This window comes from Nanorana parkeri, unplaced genomic scaffold (assembly GCF_000935625.1).
Source record: "Nanorana parkeri isolate BGI_ZX_2015 unplaced genomic scaffold, ASM93562v1 scaffold213, whole genome shotgun sequence".
Taxonomy (NCBI): Eukaryota; Metazoa; Chordata; class Amphibia; order Anura; family Dicroglossidae; genus Nanorana; species Nanorana parkeri.
This window is the reverse complement of record NW_017306481.1, coordinates 417,713-436,008: the sequence shown is the minus strand read 5'-3', so window position 1 is coordinate 436,008 and position 18,296 is coordinate 417,713. Positions and strand designations below refer to the sequence as shown.

Here is an 18,296-nt window from a genome sequence, read left to right as displayed (position 1 = left end):
CAAACCCCCGGCCCGTCCAACCCCCCACCCCCCCCCTCGGCCAGAACGAGAAGGAATTTCTGTGTCACTTTACAAATGATCTTCCCCAAGCAAACAAAGCAGACAGGAGGACTGTCTCCACACACAAACACGGCCCGGCGACACAGGTCACAGCTACGGCCGAAGAACTCCCTCACTGCAGCACAGAACAGGGGGCGGGGCCAGGACGACACAGTAAAACAGCCGGACCAGAAATCTATCCCACTCTATTCGGCTGTATTCGCTTCTATGCAGGGACCGAGGACGCTACCATTTCTCCTGGTCCTGCCTTGCATTAGCAGCAGCCCTGCGGGAGGGACACGGGTGGCGTGGGTTAAACTAGCTCTGCTGTAGATCGGGCGAGTTAGGCAGCCGCGAGGCCCTTATGCATGCGAGGCCTAAGGCGGTCGCCTAACTCGCCTAATTAGAGAGCCGCCTCTGCCCACAACAATCAATCTTCCTATCAAACAATTTTCAATTATTCATCACTTGAATAAGTAGTATACAATATTCATAGCAGACAGTTTATGACTGAATCTGCCCATTCAAAGTACAGAGTTTAAAAGATGTAATCTCTTTACATTGCTACACAAGATATTTTTTGCAGTGTAATATATAATCATATCTATATGATTCCTGACACTTGTGAGGGATAGGAATGAATATTCATACACAGCATTACAAATAAATAATTGAAGGAAATAAACTATAAACTATATAAACGTGTGATTAGAACGCAGCCCCCGTCCTTCTCTATGGGGCCGTACGCCCCCCTACGCTCACCTCATGTGCAGGTCCGTAGGGGTGCGGGTTTTCTGGCCGGGATACATACATGTTCCATTACGGCGGCGTATGAATACGATCACCCGCACCCCTACGGACCTGCTAATGAGGTGAGCGTAGGGGGGCGTACGGCCGCGTAGCCCCATAGAGAAGGACGGGGGCTGCGTTCTAATCACACGCAGCACCTGTCCTTCCCGGCAGCTACTTGGTACGGCCCCGCACGAAGCACGGAGCTGTACGTGCAGGCCGATTCGTGTGTGAATGATGCCTTACAGTGTATTATACATCAGATGCCACCAAGAGCCAATAACAGAGCCATCAAATACAGAAAATATTAAATAAATAAACAAAACAGATATGTTTATTATTGTTAAGTTTAATTTAAATTTGAAAAGCACTCACCTCATAGTTCTAGCCGACCTGTGAAAATGAGACTGTCACAGGTCGGCTCAGTAGATCGGGAGGTGAGCGAACATATAGCGGCGTTCGCTCACTTCTCGATCCTGTCACAGCTCTCTGCCGTGACAGGGGAGGGGCTGGATTCCCCGCTCCGATCCACCAGCGCTGACTGGCGGAACGGATGGGGGAGGGGGCGGGTACCGCTGGCTCTGCCTTTAGATAGGCAGAGCCAGCTGTCAGTCACGCACCTGGGCGGATGCCGGCAAAATTGTCGGGATCCGCTTCAGCTGCAGCGTCTTAGTATACCGCGAGCTACAGCTCGTGGTATACTGCGTCGTCTCAGTATACCGCAAGCTACAGCTCGCGGTATACTGAGCCTAGGGTGACGGGAGGACGCTAGTTTGTGTCCTGTGTTGTGTTTTGGGGCATTTAATTAAATTTGTCACTAAATTTTGGGGTTTAATAAGGAGTTGCGCTAATATTGCGCAACATAAAAATGTTCAACTACCACCATTTTATTCTATAGGGTCTTGGCATTCAGAAAATATATAATGTTGGGGGGTTTTACGTCATTTTCAGGCCTAAAATGTGGAATATAACATGGGTGCAAAAAATGAAAAAAGGGCCTCAGTCATGAAGGGGTTAATGAAAGAAAACTTTAGAGCAGCACTTTGTTTGCCAAAACCTTATAATATCTTTGTATTCTCTGCAAAGGAAAAATAATGATGCTAAATTCACAAATCCTGGCTGGAAAAGTAGGGCTGAGGATATGCATCAACCGAAACAAAATGTAAAAAAAATCCATTTGGCTGGAAGTAGTGATTTTAATATTGATCAGGGTTCTTGCTTAGGCAACCCCTTTCGAGTCTGGTATGGATTTTATGTGGAATCCCTAGCAAATAAAACAAACAAAAAAAGTGGGGTCCCCTCAAAATTAATTACCAAAATTCTTATTCAGGCCCCTACTCATTCACAAAAAAATGGAGGTGTAAATAAACACACTGAACCTTTTTGACAAGCTCTCTGTTAAAATTAAACCACCCCCTCCCCCCAAAAAAAATGCCATTGCTGCACATCCATCATCAATCACGTTGTCCAGCAATGCAGATCCTTAATCCCACTGACCGATGAGAGTAAAACCCCGCTGATGGACACATTTGCATCTGATGGGAGACTAAACCTGAATGACAGCTCCGGTTCCACAGTCAAATGTAAATAAAGGTGCAGGCTAATAGACCAGGGGTGGGCAACTCCGGCCCTCCAGCTGTTGTGAATGATGTTACCCAGTATACCCACTCCTTTGTTTACACTGTGCTTATATACACTTTACATTTTGTTTGTGAATGAGCAGGGGTAGTACATACCCCTACTCATTTACGTAAGGGGGCATCATCTGGGGGCCCCCTTTATTCTTAAGAGGGCCTCCAGATTACAGCTAGCCCCCTCCACCCGCAGACCCCCACAATCAGTGGGCCAGGGTTATGCACAATAGGCCCTTGTTCGCATCAAAATGGAGATGAGTTGCCCATTCCATGAAGCTCTCTATGCACTGTTGTTGTGCCAATCTGAAGGCCACACGAAGTTTGGAGGTCTGTAGCTATTGACTCTGCAGACAGTTGGCAACTTCTGAGCACTGTGCACTTCAGCATGTGCAGACCCTACTCTGTCATTTTACGTGGCCTACCACTTCGTGACTGAGTTGCTGTTCCCAGTTGCTTCCAATTTGTTATAATACCACTAACACTTGACCGTAGAATATTTAGTAGCAAGGAAATTTCACGGAACACCTGAATCCAATGATTTGGAGGGGTGACCCAATACTTTTGGTAATATAGTGTAAATACTAGGGCCAGAAGCCCATTAAGCTACCAACATGTCTTTAATGTATGGTGGGAAACCGGAGTACCCAGCGGAAACTCATGCAAGCTCTGTGCAGGTAGTGTTCTAGTTGGAGTTCAAACTGAGGATCTCAGTGCTGCAAGGCAGGAAAGTTGACCACTAAGCCACCCACTGTGCAGCCACTAGAACAGCAAATATATTAAGGTCTTAAAATGTTACATGTTTTTTCTCCGTTTCTAAAATGTGGAGAGTTGCTAAAATACACTATTGCTGCATTTTCAAAGCTGAAGTATAATGTACACATACAATACCTTTTCTTTCCCCCACCCTCAAACAACATGCAATTAAACATTTTGAATCAAATAGCTTTGTTTTCAAGAAATACCTCTTTTTAGACTTAATAGAGTGTAATCAACTACTGATCAGCAGATTGCACAGCTAAAGTCTGCAGCGCCCAGTAGCCAGAAGGGATGTATATCTAAAGGAATGATGTGGATTTGTTATTTCATATAATGATCAGGTACTGCAGCAGGGCGACTTACACCAGCCCTATAGATCACACCCACACATAATAAAGAGCAAAAATTATTGATGACAGAGAAAGCTAATAGCTGGGGAGGAGGGGGCTGCAACAACAGTATGGATCAGGCGGAAAGGGGAATGGTGATGATTGAAACCATTCAGACAGCAACTAGGCTTGTGGAGATGCACAACTATATTGTGGAGATGCAACTGTGCAAGGAATTATAACTATTAACTTTCAACACAGGAGAGACACAGGAGAGGACTAGTATGTGGGGGGAAAAAATAAGGTTGGAATTTAGCTTTAAACAGACATCTAAATAATTAGCTGTCTGTATATTAGAAGTCACTGAAATCATGTTCTCTCTGTGCCCAATGCCCACCATGAGGTAGCGAACAGGATAATTGAGTGGCATTTGGCTATTCACTCACTGCCATTCTGCCCCTATGAGAATAGGGGCGAACGTCAGCGGGTGAACTGCCGGGCATTCAGCTCAGCCGATCCAGATGTTGCATCGGCCGAGTTGAACAGCTTCTTCACTACAGCTCAGCCGAACATTCTGAACATATTAGGCTGAACCAAAGGGAGCTGAAGCCAGCCGTACTCGGCTGAAGTGAATAGTCGAACGGGGTCGGCTCACTTCACTTCAGCTCAGTTATTCGTTCACCTGCCTTTGGCAACTTAGTGAATAACCCCCTTTGTCTTTTAGGGACTTTGGTAGCTAGATTTTTGCACTAGCAGCAGGTCAAGAGAGGATACTGGTGTAACGTCTCGCCTGGAGTGTGGCCTATAGGATACAGTGGATCGCAACTGCGGATGAGTGGGAGCGCTATAGTCTTGGTTTACAAACCCAAATTCATGCATAAATGATAAAAACAAAATGATAAATATAGACATTATAAAATAAAAATAAAAAGATTTAATAAAATAATTTGATGCCCTTTTCCATTTTGTAGCATATTTCTGATGTATTTTATTATCTGAGGTTTTTCACACAATGAGGAAAAAAAGAAGTCCAAATTGCAACTTTAGAAATTTAAAATGTTATAAACATAAGCATGCAACCAGTGAAATTTTAACTTTTTCTATTATGGATCCCTTTCTGTCCTAATTTATGAACCTACCTCTAAGAACAACAAAATATACCAATTAACATATAAAAATAATACAAGGAAAGGCCATTTATTACAACTATAAGTACTGCAATACTCATCTTATCCCCAGTGCTGTCCACAGAGACCCCTCCGAGATCAGGTGCTGCTTGTCTTTCAGACTGAATGACATCCATCATCATGCAACCTAGTTCTTGTAGCCCACATTGTCAAACACACTCCTAGCGTTCTGTGAGCAAATTTATAAAAACAAAGTTATTGTGTGGCCCTCCAGTGGCCCTCTGAGGATGACCACCCCTGCCATAGACAATGTAGCAGGAGTGAGATTCTGTAGTAAAAGAGAGCATATCTGGAAGTTCACTGTATGTGTTGGGGAATCCTAATGCTGAATTACACTAAGTCAGTGGATGGCAACCTACCAGAGATCATACACTAGTAAAATATAACTTTTTGGTGGATATTTGTTTTTAATTAAAAAAGTACAATGGAATTATCATGAGCATTAAATGTTCAAAAATGTTGGTTTCTTTTTACAATTGCTACCTTTAACCATATAACTGTAAAATAAAACAACTTATGAAACAAATCACCCTGAGTGTTTTATTCTGATGATACTCTTAAAGGCACTGTCCATCTTCACAAATGGATCAAACCACCTCCAGGATGAGCTTGGCATAAAGCCTGGCAGGCATCCAGGGGTCTGCTGAGTAAAGAAAGGTTAGCACATAGCATTAAAAGTAAAAGTTAAAAATTGATTAATTCAAGTTCCACTTTCAGATTGTCCCTTCACTGATCACCTCCTATACCTATGTACCATCCACTGCTCAAAAGTAATTTGTCTTTGACATTGTTGTCTTTGATCACTTCCTATATACATACATTATATCACACACTGCTAAGCTGCACATTGTCCCTATGTATTGTCTACATATAAATACAGCTCTGCAGAATATAAGATAAATGTGTAAAAATGAGCCTACTGTACACCGACCCAATAAACCTATGACTTCAGTTGTTTTTGGCCACGCCACCAAGAACTCAGCCACTGTAAATGATCAGGTTATTATAACTCCATATCTGAAAAAGAAGGGCAGCATTATTACAGAACTGGAATACATCCCTTCTTTATTTCCACATTAAATAATTGAGCACAGTTGTGCAAGTTTTTCGCAATGTGTCCCTAGTCCATGACAGCAGGAACAAAATCATTCCATGTACATAATAAAGTTGTGCAAATTCTTCTTCAGAGTAGAAAAGCCTGTTTCCTGTCAGCATACTGTAAAGATAGACCCTTGTTCGTTATGTGAAAGCAGTGATCTCTTTGCAGGGGTCCAACATGCCTCCTGCTGGTGTCAGACCTCTGCAGGAAGATCACTACTTACACACAGAGAGCAGGGGTACATCGCTGCAGAATGCTGGCAGGGGATAGGCTTCTCTAGTTTCTACTTCTCTACAGTGGCTGACTTCTAGAGAGATTTAATTGTAAGACTTTGTACACATTTGGTTTTGATGCACCTTCAACATATTTAACTTATTTAAACTGAATGTTTAATCAGGCTTTAAAGGAAGCATGAAACTGCCTTTGTTGACCCCTACTTTTGAAAGTGCTAGTTGACCCTACTGTGTGCTTGTAATCAGAACAAGTATGCAGGATTTTTGACTTTTCTATTTTGTATACTTGTTTTGGGTTGGTGACACAGAAAGCAAGAGTGTCCGCATAACATCCAGTCAATTAGCAATTTCTGCAGAAGGTCATCAATGGTAGCCGCATGTATTTTTTACATTACATGTTTACTTTACTCTTACCACACAAATTCATTTTGCATAGTTTATTAAGATTCAACTGCAGTATTTAATTGTATCAAACCACAGTTGTATTGACACATGAGTGTTAGGTGGTTTCTTTCAGTTTCATCCAAATTGTGATCACTTCTATCAATATTCATTCGGTGGAATTTTCTTAGCAAATCGTAAAAGCAATCTAAATGAAAAAGCATAGTACACAACCCCACTGAAAAAAAAAATGCTTATTATTGGCCAAAAAAAGACAGAATGACCACACACAGTTTGATTTTTCTTAGTGGAGATCAAAATATAAAAACAATTAGCTTGCAGATCCCCTGTATTTTTCAAATATGGAGTGTGGGCAATGTTACTGAGGAGACTGAGAACATATATACTGTATATACTGTATATATATATATATATAAAAGTCTTATATTATTATTGATTCTTCTCTCTACTTGTACTTCTCCCTCTCCTTCTTGCAGTCGTGTAAGCATTTCACTGCATATCATACTTGTACGATTATGTATGTGACAAATAAATCTATCTATCTATCTATCTATCTATCTATCTATCTATCTATCTATCTATCTATCTATCTATCTATCTATAAGGGGGCATATACTGTATATATATAAGGGGGCACTACTGCTCCTTTGCTCAGCTGCTCTGCCACTGTTTACTATCATGGCAGTTAAGCAGTGCCTGCACTGGGCTTACTCAAGTTAAGCAGATGCCTCAGCACATGCTGGGGCCTCGCTGCTGCCTAATTTTTGTGATTACAGAGCCGAAGGTTCGGCAGTGGTGGGAGGAACGCAGGAGGAGAGGTGAGCTATGTTTCTAAAAATTATGGTATTCTGCATTGATGTATAATGTATTGCTGAGATTTGTAATCCTCTAAAGTATACAGTGGCAGAACTACAGGGTCACAGCAGTTGCAGCTGTGATGGGGCGCTAGCATTTTGCCACTTGGGTGGGCCCTCGTAACCTCACACACAGAAGGGGGGCCCGGTAACCTGCAATCAGTCTGTGGCCCTCCATCCTTCAGACTGCATGAAGCGTGTGTATCACAATTGAACTATGGTTTGGTTTGTGGGGGGTGGGGCCCCGGGGTGTCTCGTGATCTTGCTATGCCTCTGCTTGCTTTACACTATCATCTACATCACTTTCATCATTACATCACTAATGTTTCAGTATGACCTGGCACCTTTTCAGACTGGGCTAGTGTAATGAGCGGTGTGCCTCAGGGTTCTATGCTGGGTCCCATATTGTTCAACTTATTTATTAATGACATCGGGGAGGGTGTTAACAGCGATATTTCCGTGTTTGCGGATGACACCAAAATTGGGAGGGTAATAGACACGGACTTAGACATTATAACATTACAGGAGGACCTGGATAAAATAGGGGAGTGGGCATTAATGTGGCAGATGAGGTTTAATGTTGATAAATGCAAAGTCATGCACTTTGGAATTAAAAATAAACAAATGGGTTATACAATTATGGGTATGCCGATAGGGAAGTCAGAAATGGAGAAGGATTTGGGGGTCATTGTAGACCACAAACTGAAAGGTAGTTTGCAGTGCCAGGCTGCTGTAAACAAAGCTAGCAGGGTCTTGTCCTGTATTAAAAAGGGGATGTATTGCAGGGACAAGTCTATAATTTTGCCACTTTATAGATCATTGGTTCGACCTCATCTGGAGTACGCGGTCCAGTTCTGGTCACCAGTACTAAGAAAAGATGTCCTTGAGTTGGAAAAAGTCCAGCGGAGGGCAACCAAACTAATTAGGGGTATGGAGGACCAGAGCTACGAGACAAGGCTACTAAATGTAAACATGTTTACATTGGAGGTGAGGAGATAAGGGGGGGATATGATCTCCATGTACAAAATGTTCAATGGTGGTAGCAACATTAGCGATAAACTGTTTAAAATTAACTCCATTACAAAAACTAGAGGCCACCACCTAAAATTGGTGGGAAAAAAATTCCAGCACAAGGGGCGAAGGGGGTTCTTCACAGTAAGATCAGTTAGGGTCTGGAACTCACTGCCACAGGCGCTGATTTCAGCAAATAATGTGGAATTGTTCAAGAAACCTTTGGACGATTTCTTAAGGGACCGCAATATACAGGGGTACAGGTCCTCCTAGAATGAGATCCTAATAGGTTGGACTTGATGGACTAATGTCTTTATTCAACCTCAAATACTATGTAACTATGTAACAGTTCTCCTACTGTTCCTAAATTTAAAAAATAAATCTATTTGTTTTGGGTTCATATACTAATAATTATTATTCAGGATTTATACAGTGCCAACAGTTTGTGCAGCTCGTTACACTATAAAGAAGGTACAATGCAAATCAAGACAAGATGGTAAGGAGGGCCCTGCCCGTGAGCGCTTACAATCATACACATGAAACATATCTTGCTTTCTACATCGGCTGTTGGCTAAGACTAAAGAATGCCAGGGGAGTCACACAGTCACCCATACATCATGTTAGCGGCCCCGCCCAAAATAGTAAGGCTTTATTCATACTTGGCACTTGCATTTTTGTCCTCCTATATGCAGCAGAAAATCTTTCAGGCTAGATTCTGTGTTTATGCTTCTAGATGCTTTAAATGATGCATGTTTATGTTTAGATGCACCTGATACAAATTCATAGCGTCAAAATGTGTTTAAGTGCACTTTGGTGCATTTAGAAGGTCACATTGTTTCTTACATGCACCTGACTTCTATGTTTTTGAAAACGCAGATACACTGTAGATAAAAGCATCTAGACACAAGCTGTGAATACAGCCATTGAAATTCATTAGATGCATAAATATGCATTTACAAAAAGATTTTGGGCTACATTCACATTATATGCGATTAGATGTGTTTTATGCATTTAAAAAGCTTTTCTATACGCATATATATGCATCTAACCATTTCTAATGGATCTATTCACACATGATGTTTAGGTGCTTTTACCTGCAGTCAGTTTATCCGTGTTTAAAAATAATATAGTCCGGCACAACTTTTAAACACACTAAGATGCATTTAAACACACAAGCACAGATTGATGCTAGGATTTAGTACCAGATGCACGTAAACACATAAATGCACTCTTTGATGTACATTTGCAAAAGGCCTAAAAAATGCAAAATGCCCTTGGTGTGTCGTTACCATTATTGGCACCCAAAACGGGGTCAGGAAGACGCATGTTTTTCCTCTAGATTTCACTACACGTGCTACTTTTCAGTGTTTTTTGCTTATTCAGGAACCCACTGAAATCAAATGGGACACGCAACAACCGCACATGATCGAGCATGAACGCGGCATGCATTCCCACTACGCTCAAGTGTGAATGGGGCCTAAGTTCTCTTTTAACCTCAGAATGCTAAATTCTGGGAGGCAGCAGGGCTAGGATCTCTGTCATACAGAATATTCTAAGATATCCTCTGGTCTATCATCTCATTCATGTAGGCAGGGGCTGACTCTAAACTTTTAGCCCAGGGGGCAAGTACAACCCAGAGGCCCATGGTGCAGCAACTTGGCCCCCCTCCGGCTCTGCCTTTTCCACCGCCCCCACCTGCCACTTTTGCCATCCATGTAACGGTAGTGTGAGTGGTCGGGTGATGTGAGAACTCAGTAGTAAGTGCAAGAAAGGGGCTGGGGGATGGCACTCTCCTCCTGCTGGGCTCCCTTCATGGTTCTGGCCTTACTCCAGTACATGTCCGGTACTTAGACATGCTCACCCACCGTATGCTGCTGGACTTCCAGGCTGTGAGCTGTTGGGAGGATAGTGGGAGGAGCCGGACAATGTCAAAGTCAGTGTTCTATAAATTTTCTCGACCACGTCACAGCAATGCAGAATGGCACTGGCTTTAAAGGACTACAATTCACAGCAATACATTATACAGCATTGCAGAATAATACCAACAGCTATACAGGAGTACAAATCCCAGCAGTACATTATACAGCAATGTAAAAAAATACTTTCAGCTATAGAGGACTACAAAAACCAGCATTACATTATACAGCAATGCGGATTCATAGTATATTCAAGAGACATACTCTTTGCTGCTGCTGCTCTGCTATAAGGTGTCAGCCTGATGTCTTGGTCAGAGAGTATCAGGAGGGTTGTGGAGGGTCTCCGAAGGGATGCGGAGGCTCTTAGCAGGAGGTGATGTGCGGGCGGCGGAAGAGCTGTAAGCAGGCACCATGTGGTTCCCCAGGAGGTTGCCACGAGGTCCCCAGCAAACATTGGACCTAACACAGCCGAATCAATTTGTAAAATTAAAGTGCCAAAATCAGTTTTTAGTATCAGGGCACTTTTACCAATACTGGTATCAGTGCATCTCTAGTTTGAAGGCCTTTGTAGGTGTCAAAAATCATGTGTAATAAAACTAGCTAGGACTCTCTTACACAGCATGCTTGCCCAGTCTTGCTCTGCTCCCCTTCTGCTTTTCCTGTGAAGAGTTCATAACCCAGAGTGCAGAGGTCAGAGTTGTAACACAGAGTGTAGAGATTAGCGGTTTCATGCAGAGTGCAGAGGTCAGTGTTGTAAAACAGGGTGCAGATTTCAGCAGTGTCATGCACAGTGCAGTGGTCAGCGGTGTAATGTAGAGGTCAGTATGTAATGCAGTGCAGAGGTCAGCAGTGTAATGTAGAGGACAGAGGTCAAAATGTAACGCAGTGCAGAGGTCAGTGAATGGGCCGCGATAATTTGCATATCAATGAGCCGTTGGCATAGGGGCCGGGGCGGGCCGAACATTAGGCTGATTGTGTTCGGCCCGTCCCGGCCCCTATGCCCGAAGCTGCTGGGCGCCGAAGGGTGCGGGGAGATGGTGCCGTCAGATGAGCTGCAGAGGGGATCGTGACAGGCAGTGCTGAGGTCCCCACCGCTGCGACCTGTCGTGCCAGCTCACTCTCTCCTCCCGGCCACTGCAGCTACAGAACAGCCGGGAGGAGAGAGCTGACAGGAGGGATCGCAGCTGCGGACACTGTCAGATGCAGACCGTGTAGCTGAATCTGCGCCCACACTCGGATCCTTTCGGCCAGCGCTTTTTCAGTGAACACTGGCCGAAAGGATTGTGAAGAAATTATTGGTAAGATCTGGGGGGGGTTTCACGGACTGGGGTTGTGTGTGTGCGTGTGTATATGTACAGGGGTTGTATTTTTTTTTACGTGTTGTGGTGGTGGGGGGGTTGGGGAGAAGAAGTGTATTAGGCTACATTCACACCTTTATTTTAGGTGCAATTAGGGATTTCTGCGTCAGGAACTTGCGTTTTCCTGCAACAGAAATCACTAGATTGGCGTTTACAAGTGGCAGCTGTCATCTAAGTTAATGATCAGGGGACAGCAGTTGCATGTAAACGCCTGCACACCGCATGTTAAGATACGTGATATTATTACATTCAGTTAGGAATCAATCACTCTCCCTGGACGCATCGATTGTGCATCCAGGGAGACTGTTTTCTAACCGCATGTAATCATATCACGTATCATTATATGCGGTGTGCAGGCGTTTACACGCAGCTGCTGTCACCTGATCATTAACTTGACTAGGTGACAGCTGCCACTTGTAAATGCCAGATTAGGGATTCCTGATGCAGTAAAACACAAGTTTCTGATGCAGGAATCCCTAATCACACCTAAACCTACAGATATGAATAGGGCCTTATTGTGTCTGTAGTACTTAAACTGGATATAGTTACATTTTATTTTAAGGTATGAAATGTGGCAAGCGGCCCCCATGAGAGAAAAAAATTTGTCGAGTGCCCCCGAGACGGAAGAGGCGGGGGGGCAGAGACACTGACGGAGGAGGCAGGAGGCGTCGCCGAAGCAGTCGGGCAGTGAAGATGACACGGAGGCCGTGTCGGGCGCCGATGATGATGAGGACATGTTCCAAAGAGGTCAGGCCGTGTAAGGTAAGATAACTGTGCTGGCAGAGCCCAGCATAGATTCTGCACAGCCCACCAAAGAGTCTAAGGTGTGCTGTGCAATACCCTTTGGTGGGCTCTGCAGGATTTGAGGGGGCTCTGCAGCACCACCACAGATCCTGCAGAGCCCCCCTGAGATCCTGCAGGGCCTCTGCAGGATCTGTGGGGGGCTTTGCTGGGTCTCAAGGGGGCTTTGCAGGATCTGTGGTGAGCTCTGCGAGGTCTATGGTGGGCAGGATCTGTAAAAATCATCAACCGGGGGGATTTGCAGGAGCTGTGTGGGGGTCTAAGGTGGGCTCTGCAGGGTCTCAGGTGGGATGAAATGCCGCGGGTGGCCCACGTGCAGTAGAGCCTTCCCGGCCGAACCTCTTACTTCTAAGTAAGTCAGGTCGTTGGAGATCTTGAGGAGTTGGAGTTTTCGACAGAACACCGACTGTCTTTCTGAAAGCCCGCTAAATAGTTGGGCTCCTAATAGTTGGCCACCAGCAACTTCCTCCGCCCACTTCAGCTGCCATAGGCTAGGAATAAGACTGCAGGGCTACCATTGGCAAAGAAAGAGCGGGTCCTGAAGTGAGGGCACAAGGAGGCAGCTGGGCATCATGCTGGACTGGAGGCTTCAGCTGAGACTAGAACCCCCCACCCCCACCGCTGGCCTCTGCACTGTAAGTCACACCGCTGTCCTCTGCACTCTGTTTCACACCCTGACCACTGCACTGTAGATCACACTGCTGACTTCTGCATCACACCGCTGACCTCAGCACTGTGCGTCACATCGCTGCACTCTGCGGCACACAGCTGCCCTCTGCGTCACACTGCTGTGCTCTGCATCACACCGCTGATCTCTGCACTCTGCGTTGCACCTCTGACTTCTGTACTCTGCATTACAACACTGACTTCTGCGTCACACTGCTGTGCTCTGCATCACACCGCTGATCTCTGCACTCTGCGTTGCACCTCTGGTGTCTGTACTCTGCATTACACCACTGACTTCTGCGTTGATTTGGCTGTGTTAGGTCCTGCAGGCTTCTGGGGAACCACACGGTGCCTTCTTACAGGGCTTCCACCGGCCGCCTATCTTTCCCTCCTGAGACCCTTTGTCCGAGACTTCAGGCTGGTACCTGGGAGCAGAGCGGCAGCACAGAGTATGTACCAAATTCATATACTATAATTCTGCATTGCTGTATAATGTGTTGCAGGGATTTTTAGTCCTCTATAGCTGATGGTATTCTGCATTAGAGTGTAAGCTCCTCTGTACAGAGACTGATGTGACTTCTCTGTACCGCATTTTTATATATGTCAGGGCTTTATAAATGTATAATAATAGTGTGTGACTGTGCGGGGGACATTAGAGTGTTAGCTACTTTAGTGCAGAGAATGCCAGGGGGGTTGGGGGGCCAGTGAGATCCGATTCTCTATAGCAATATGTCTGTGAAGGTTCATTCATCCAGGTCATGGGATATCTGTAAAAAATAAGTCACTGGACTTTCTGTATTTTTCTTGAAGACGTTTCACTGGTCATCCAACTAGCTTTCTCAATTCAGAAATTTCTGATATGAGAAAGCTGGTTGGATGACTAGTGAAACGTCTTCAAGAAAAATACAGCAAGTCCAGTTGCCTTGACTTATTTTTTACAGATATTCTCTATAGCAAGCTTCCTACATTGTTGCAAGGTTTGTGTATTGGTTGTAGCAAGGCTTGTGTTTCAGCTGTAGCCCTCCGGTACTTACTAGTGGCCGGCCCTGCCCCTCGATTGCTCTTCTGTGTTTGGCTCCACCCCCTGTTGTGGTCACGTGATTGGGCTGCTCAGTCTAAAATGCCCGGGCCTATTTTTAGTCCCAGTCCGGGAGTTATTTTTAGTCCCAGTCCGGGAGTTAGGTGCTTGGGGCAGCACAAGGTTGCTCCTAGCTGTTAGGGTCCCCACACACCTTACGATTATCGTACGATAATCGCGGGAAATCCCGCGATCGTACGATGATCGTAAGGTGTGTGGAAGCCGTGCGACCTCTACTACTGTAAGGTCGCACGACTTTAAACTTACGGATATGTTTGAAAACCCGCCGAGCATCGTACGATGTTCGGCGGGTTTGTGGCATGTCTGTACGATAACAGCCGCACGGGCCGGTGTGCGCAAGCGCACACTGCCCGTTCGGCATTGCGGTCATCGGAAGCCCGCCCCTCAGGGGGCGTGGCTTGCGATCATCGCAAGTACGATCTGCCTATGCAACATAGGCAGATCGTACGTTTTTTTAAGTACCTTACAACCATCGCAAGACAGAAGTCTTGCGATGGTTGTAAGGTGTGTGCCCAGCCTTAGTCAGGAAAAACTGAGTGTAGAAGCTTGCCAAAGTGGCAAGGATTTATTTTCATGTTTCTTTTGCTGTTAAAGAGAGTAAATAAACTGCACATGTGATTTTCATCAAAAGTCATTGCCCATTGCCTGCTGTGCCTGTTTTCTGTGTGAAGTACTCATCCAGGGAGTCACACACACCTGCTGTTGAGCTACTACCGAGCCAATACCCTCACACTATAAATATATACAAAAAAATTAACTCAAATGCCATAGTGTCTAACAAAAGTCTCATACAAGATTTTCTTTTGAAATAACAAATATAGGGTGTGTGAGCTATTTTCCCTGACAAATATACTTGGCTGATATTCTTAACCCTCAGAAGGGTAGAAGAAAGATAACACATTAAATCAAAACAATCACAACTATCATGTTTTAACTTGAAAATGCTATGTAATAGAATAAGTTTATATGTGCCATGCCATTTAATTAATGAGCTAAACTACAATGATGGTCAATAGCTCAGTAAGCACAAAATAATATAAGCTCTGTAATCAACATGTAGAGATACGATGCATAACCTATATCCGGACATAGAGCAAGCATATGATTCAGAGGACAAATTAGTTTAGGAGGGTGGTATGCAGTTTCAGCCAATAAGGCTCCACTTTGACCTCTGTGGCTACTATGCTAATGCTATAAAAGTGGGAGGATGTTCAGTTTAGGGTGGACCCTTCTTGAGTTGACTGAAGGCTTTGTGTGCACCAAAATGGTTCTGACGTCAAGTGAGCAGGAGGTTATCCTTGACATGTGTAAGAAGATTGCCCCTCGTGCGGATGATCTGGGTGGTGAGGCTTTTGACCGGTAAGGTGCCTTTATTCGTGTGTGTGTGTGTATATATATATTAGTGTGTGTGTGTGTGTTCAAATGGATGCATATTGTAAAAGCAAAAGAGTTGCAAGTTTAATGTAATAGCATAACCTTTAAAAAAAATAAAAATGGTTTTGACTGAATTTGCAAAACAACCAATAGTAAACTTCACTTGGCTGTAGCTCCTCAAATCATATCTGAATGGGTTCTGATGTTTGTCCTTCTGGAGGGTGGATACTTTTTGTTTCCCATGATCTGTGTGTGTTGTAAGCACTGAGCCAAGCTGATGCCTGTGATTGACAACAATCTCACATTTTAGTTTACTAAGTGTGAGATTGTAAAATATAGTCTATCATGGGCGTGAGCTTGGGTTGGTGGCTACTTTACACCACACATGGATTGTAAGGCACAAAAAGTAGCCACCCTCCAGAAGGGACAGTCGGCACCCATTTAGAGATTTGAGGATCTACAGCTGTGTGATACACAAATAAGAGTTTTTATTAAGTTGCTTGAATGCATTTTTAAGATTTAACTTGAGTTTTTAGTGTTTTCAAGTAAACAAAAAAAAATATAAAATATAAAAATGATAGATGTAACTTTGATTGCTAATTTATGAACCATTAAAGTAGCATTTGTACTATTAACCAAAGGAAATGTTATATATTTTTCTGGACACCCACATGGCAGCATACAATGGGTATGGCTCTGCCCCCTGCCCAATCACAGGACCAGTTATACTATAAACCATGCCTCCTAAGGCAGCTATTCGTGGGGTTTTTTTTTCTGGCCTCCTTGCTCAAGCTGGTTATACTAAAAAAAACAAAACATTTGTTTGCCCTTAACTTGATGGTTCCTTCTGGCCTGCTGCACAGGTTCAGCCTCCTGTTAAGTTCTCTTTGTTCAGGTGGCTGAATGCAATCTTATAAGGGAAGCCTCCCCATAGCCTTGGAGTTGGGGTGCAAGAAATGGTCTCTTCATATTTGGATGCTTGCTCTGTCATGGTGGTGGGTTGAATACTTGCTTAGCCTCCTTGTCTTGTGACTCGAAGAACTGACTCCGCTACATTATCAGAAACTATGGTTGTAATGGAATGATCACACGCATGGACAAGATGGAGAAGTAGGATCCACTCCATTTTTCGTTCAATTAGTTTAAGGAATTGGTGGGCTACTATTTCCTATGGCTTTGCAGTGCTGCTTTGCTCTGGCTGAATCTTTCTGAATATCTGTGATTCTGTCAAGATCCATTCAGTTTTCCATGTGTGCTTAAACCTTACAGGTGCATTGCAAGGAAGTGTATGGTTCTGTGGTGCTGCTAATGCCATAGCTGGATCTTGCAGGTTTTACCTAAACCATCCATTAGCTTGCTTGTGGTGCTTTAACCTTGCAGGTGCTTACTGAGTGCAATGTGTTGCTCTGCTACTGAGGGCTTGCTCACACCAAATGTGGACCAGATCTGCATGAGTCTCTGCACGTGCAGTGTGTTTTGATGCGTTGTGTGCCTTTTGTTTTTTTGGCCTAAAATGGGCTCCCAGGGTGTTTGCATGTGTTTTTGGTGCATTTGAGCAGAAACAAATGGAGCATACTGCAGATTTTCCACATGCTCTGGAACTGAATGCTGTGGTGCGACCTAGAGCTCAAAATACCATTGGGATGCATTTTTGATGTGTTCTGTAACTGCTCTGCACTTGGTGTGAACAAGCCCTAAAGCTTTAACTGGATCTTACAGAAATGTGGTGTTGCTAACTGTGCTTTAATCTTGTGCCTTTCATGTGAGTATTTTGCTGTCACCTGTGGTTCCTCAGTGCTTTTAATGTTTATATGTAACTTATGGAGTTGTTGCTTCATGCCAGTTTTCTTTTTCATGGTCCTGTGTATAAAGCATTGTTAGTGATACGATCCTGTTGTGCTTTAACTTTGAGCCCACATGTATGTGGCTTCCAGATATACAGCATTGATATGGCTTCCAGATATAAAGCATTGATAGTGTCTAGCGGGTTCTGACAGGTCCTGTTTCTTCATTATCTGTTCGCAAAGGTTGCTTCATGTGTTTGATTACCAAATGGCATTAACCTGCTTCCCCAAGAGACCAACTACATTCTATAAGGTGAGGGTCAGGTAGGTATGAAGATTAAAAAAGTGTGCATGCATGGGCATAATGAATTGTAAATCTTTGCAGCCCTATTGACATCACTGTTCCTCAGAGTGCATATGCGGGGGTTAATGGATTGTAAATCTCTCCAGCCCTTTGCCACCACTGCTTCTCGGAATGCACATGCATGGACTTCTGGATTATAAGTCCTCACCAGCACTGCTCCCCCAAAGACAGAGTAAGCTGCTCAATTTGGGATAAAAGGTCCTCTTCAAGCTGTGATAAAGCTGTTTCACATGCAAGATCCTGCTATTGCAGTCCAGCTAGCGGAATGCATCACAAGGATTGTACAGCCTTTGAGCAGTGCTGGGCCTGTGATTGCCTGGCAGGATGCTGTGCTTTGTTTCCCCATGCAGGGGCAGCAGTGAATAGAGGTAGAAAGGTGGAGGTCTGCAGCCTCAAACAGAGGTGATGTACTTTATGAACTGCCAATTACTAGCCCAGGCAAGCGCCTACATCCAAGTTCCCCTCTAGTCATATGGCAGTCGGTTAGAGTATTGCCCTGGCGCACCCATCGGCCAGTAATGGCTTTTACTTGCCAGGGAAGTCCATACTTGCCCTAAGAACACAGAAGCAGACCTTTTTGGCTGGCAAAAAAGGTCTCGGG

The 18,296-nt window shown here is 44.2% G+C and overlaps 1 protein-coding gene across 1 annotated transcript in view; it reads left to right on the top strand.

Moving 5' to 3' along the window:
- The first annotated feature begins 15,437 nt into the window (after nt 1–15,437).
- LOC108786456 (hemoglobin larval subunit alpha-like) overlaps nt 15,438–18,296 on the top strand; it is a 9,664-nt gene continuing 6,805 nt past the window's right edge. Inside the window, exon 1 of the mRNA XM_018555756.1 lies at nt 15,438–15,532. Within this exon, the coding sequence (XP_018411258.1) occupies nt 15,438–15,532 (95 nt within the window). The remainder of the gene's footprint in view (nt 15,533–18,296) is intronic.